The sequence below is a fragment of the Malus domestica genome, chromosome 10, assembly GCF_042453785.1.
Source record: "Malus domestica chromosome 10, GDT2T_hap1".
Taxonomy (NCBI): domain Eukaryota; kingdom Viridiplantae; phylum Streptophyta; class Magnoliopsida; order Rosales; family Rosaceae; genus Malus; species Malus domestica.
Window position 1 is genome coordinate 19,126,895 of NC_091670.1, and position 2,819 is coordinate 19,129,713.

At 35.6% G+C, this 2,819-nt stretch overlaps 1 protein-coding gene across 1 annotated transcript; it reads left to right on the forward strand.

Annotated features, from left to right (window-relative positions):
• The first annotated feature begins 279 nt into the window (after positions 1 to 279).
• On the forward strand, positions 280 to 2,248 carry LOC103430900 (transcription factor bHLH84-like). The gene is made up of 5 exons (XM_029109173.1): positions 280 to 867; positions 1,171 to 1,413; positions 1,808 to 1,873; positions 1,979 to 2,044; positions 2,168 to 2,248. Exons 1-5 carry the CDS (start codon positions 280 to 282, stop codon positions 2,246 to 2,248), a joined length of 1,044 nt encoding a protein of 347 aa, XP_028965006.1.
• The last annotated feature ends 571 nt before the right edge of the window (positions 2,249 to 2,819 follow it).

Sequence of the window (2,819 nt, forward strand, 5' to 3'; positions counted from 1 at the left end):
TAATTATAAATTATTTCCATAGAACTTGGTCCCTTTCTTAGCTGTACAAGGCCTCATGCCGATGATCATTTAAAGATTATAGACTATTTCATGTTAATGATTGGCAATTAAGAATTGGTACGGGAAATTCCATTTGGAATTCAACTGTTGGCTAATAGTAATTCCTGTCTATAAATATGCCCCAATCTCCTTCGTCCCAGAGCATCAAACAAGTCTGGCTTTCACAATTATTAGCACTAAAAGAAAAGAAAAAAGACTTGCTCTATATATTTAGCATACATGGAATCTGCAGCAGCTATTGCAAATGGTGGATGGAGTTCACTTGGTGAAATGTACTCCTCTGATGAGGAGGCAGAGTTCATGTCCCAGTTGCTCGCTAACTGTTGCGTCACAAATGAGATGAATGAGGCTTCAAGCTCAGCAATCCCATTTGCAATTTGTCCTAGCTATGATTTTTCAAAATCTAACATGGAAGGCATTTATCAAGGTTCACAATACTCTTCAGAAATTGCTAATCTTTATTTTTCAAATGGTAATGCTTATATTATGAGCAATAATGAAACAAACCACTACACCGGTAATCCTAACCATATTATGGAAACAAGTTACCACAGCTCAGAAGCATTTCGTCCGCCGGATGCCAATGCTACCAACTTGATTCTCTTTCAAGGCAAAGAATATGGCATGGATCATCACCAAGAACTAAGCAATGTCAATATTGAAAACCAGCCGGGAGCTGCTATTTATGAAAAGCTTTTGCAGCTTAATAGGGAGTCTGATCATGAGATGACGATATGGGAACCTGCAATGGAAAATGTAGTTATGGTTTCCGAAGGTTCTAAGAAAAGGCCTTGCAGTTCAGTAGATGTAAGCATACACAAGATCAAGCTTTAATTAATCTCTCTCTTTCATGCACTTGGTGATGCATTTTTTTCTGTCCTATTTTTTTTTTGGTTGGGTATTACTACACACACCCCTTTTTACCTTGCACACATCTCTCTCAATTTTTGGCACTCGGATAAAAAAATTGAAGTGGAACAAAGGACAAAATTAATAGGGTGTGTGTGGAAGTGAAAATAGGTGTGCGGAAAGCACCACCTTTTTTTTCTTGAAGAAACGAGAATGTGTGAGCATCTCCAATAATCACAAGTAAATATCTAAATATTGTAGGTGCAAAAGAAGAGGACTGTGAAGGCGAAGAAGGGCCAAAAGGCAGTGTTAAGGGGAAACGTTGAAGATAATGATATAACCACCAAAGGGCAGAGCTCAAGCAGTAGCTGCTCAGTGGACGATGACTCCATTAATGCTTCTCATCAGGATCTGAGTGGAGGTGTGAGTACTTCGAGCTTGAGTCCAAAATGGAAAAAAGCCAGTAGGGGATCAGCAACTGATTCCCAAGGCATATATGCAAGGGTAAGTTCATAAAGTGCTCTGAAGTACATACCAATTTCTTGAAAGAAAAAAAATGATTTCTGTTGGATCAATACTAGAGGGATCAGGATGTTGAAAGTCTTAAAAGTAGAAAATGTATAATTCTTTGAATGGAAAATCACTGTATCACGCTTAGTTCATTGTATCAAAATTGTTTGTTCCAATAGGGGTATAGTTTGTTGAGAGTATGAATCCCACATTGGGAATATGAGACCTTGTAAGTGCTTATAAGTAAGTTGGGCTCCTCCCCTTATTGGCAGTTGGTTTTACAGTAGAACCTCAACTTTCTTCATAATTGACATTTCTTATATTATGGTTCACGACATGTTATCTTAGTAGAGATAAAATTGACTAAGTTTCTATGCATATCCTGCAGAAAAGAAGAGAAAAAATAAATGCGAGGCTGAGAATTTTACAGAACCTTGTACCAAATGGAACAAAGGTAATTATCAGCGTATAAACTCTAATAATACAAGATTTGGTGTAATATTTTTAAGAGCTCAGGTAACTACGTTCTCATAATATAATTTTTTTTTGGGCAATGCAGGTTGATATCAGCACAATGCTTGAGGAGGCTGTCCAGTATGTGAAGTTCTTACAGCTTCAGATAAAGGTAATACCAGAAGCAAGAGAACTGAAACTTTGAAATGTATCCACGTTGGTTCAAGTTTAATTCTAAACAGAAATTTTCATTTGATGATCTAATAATATTGTTTTTTCGGTTTCTATTTTGCAGCTCATAAGCTCGGATGATATGTGGATGTTTGCTCCTATCGCTTACAATGGAATAAACATTGGAATCGACTTAAATTCTTGATGAACAGACTACAAAGTTTTTTGGCTTTGAATGGTTTGATGAGACCATGGAAATAAAGGCAAACAAAAGTTCTGTAACACCACTTGTTAGAATCGGAGAAAATTCATAATGAACATGCGATTAGTACCAAAAGTTAACAAATAAATAAATAAACTAGCATCTACAAGTAATATTCAAAATTATACAACTCATATCGGTGATGATGGATGTAGCCTGTAAGAGGCCCTGTGTTGGTCTGATATTATATTAAACTCAGATATGTGTTTCACGTGTAATCTGATCCACACGCATTATTTTTGCGGCTTGCAACTCAAATTGTTATAATTATAAGCATTACAAGTTTCTTCTCTTTTTGTCTAACTCACTTTTTTTTTTCTTTGTGGATTCGGTAATAGCGACATGAACTAAATGTCCTTACTTTGCATTTGAGGTCCTGTATTTATTTATTAATTTTCGTATAAAAACTGAAAAATTGCTCTTGACATTATAATCTTTCTATGAAATATTGGACTATCATGATTCATTTTTGTTCCAGATATTTGATACATTTTTTTAATACCTTAATGCTGAT

What these genes read in the sequence shown, in the direction of transcription:
- LOC103430900 (XM_029109173.1), top strand. Translation starts at nt 280, where the DNA reads ATGGAATCTGCAGCAGCTATTGCAAATGGTGGATGGAGTTCACTTGGT. An exon ending in CCCAAGGCATATATGCAAGG is followed by an intron (nt 1,414 to 1,807) that starts GTAAGTTCATAA and finishes CATATCCTGCAG; the next exon opens with AAAAGAAGAGAAAAAATAAA. An exon ending in TCTTACAGCTTCAGATAAAG is followed by an intron (nt 2,045 to 2,167) that starts GTAATACCAGAA and finishes TCTATTTTGCAG; the next exon opens with CTCATAAGCTCGGATGATAT.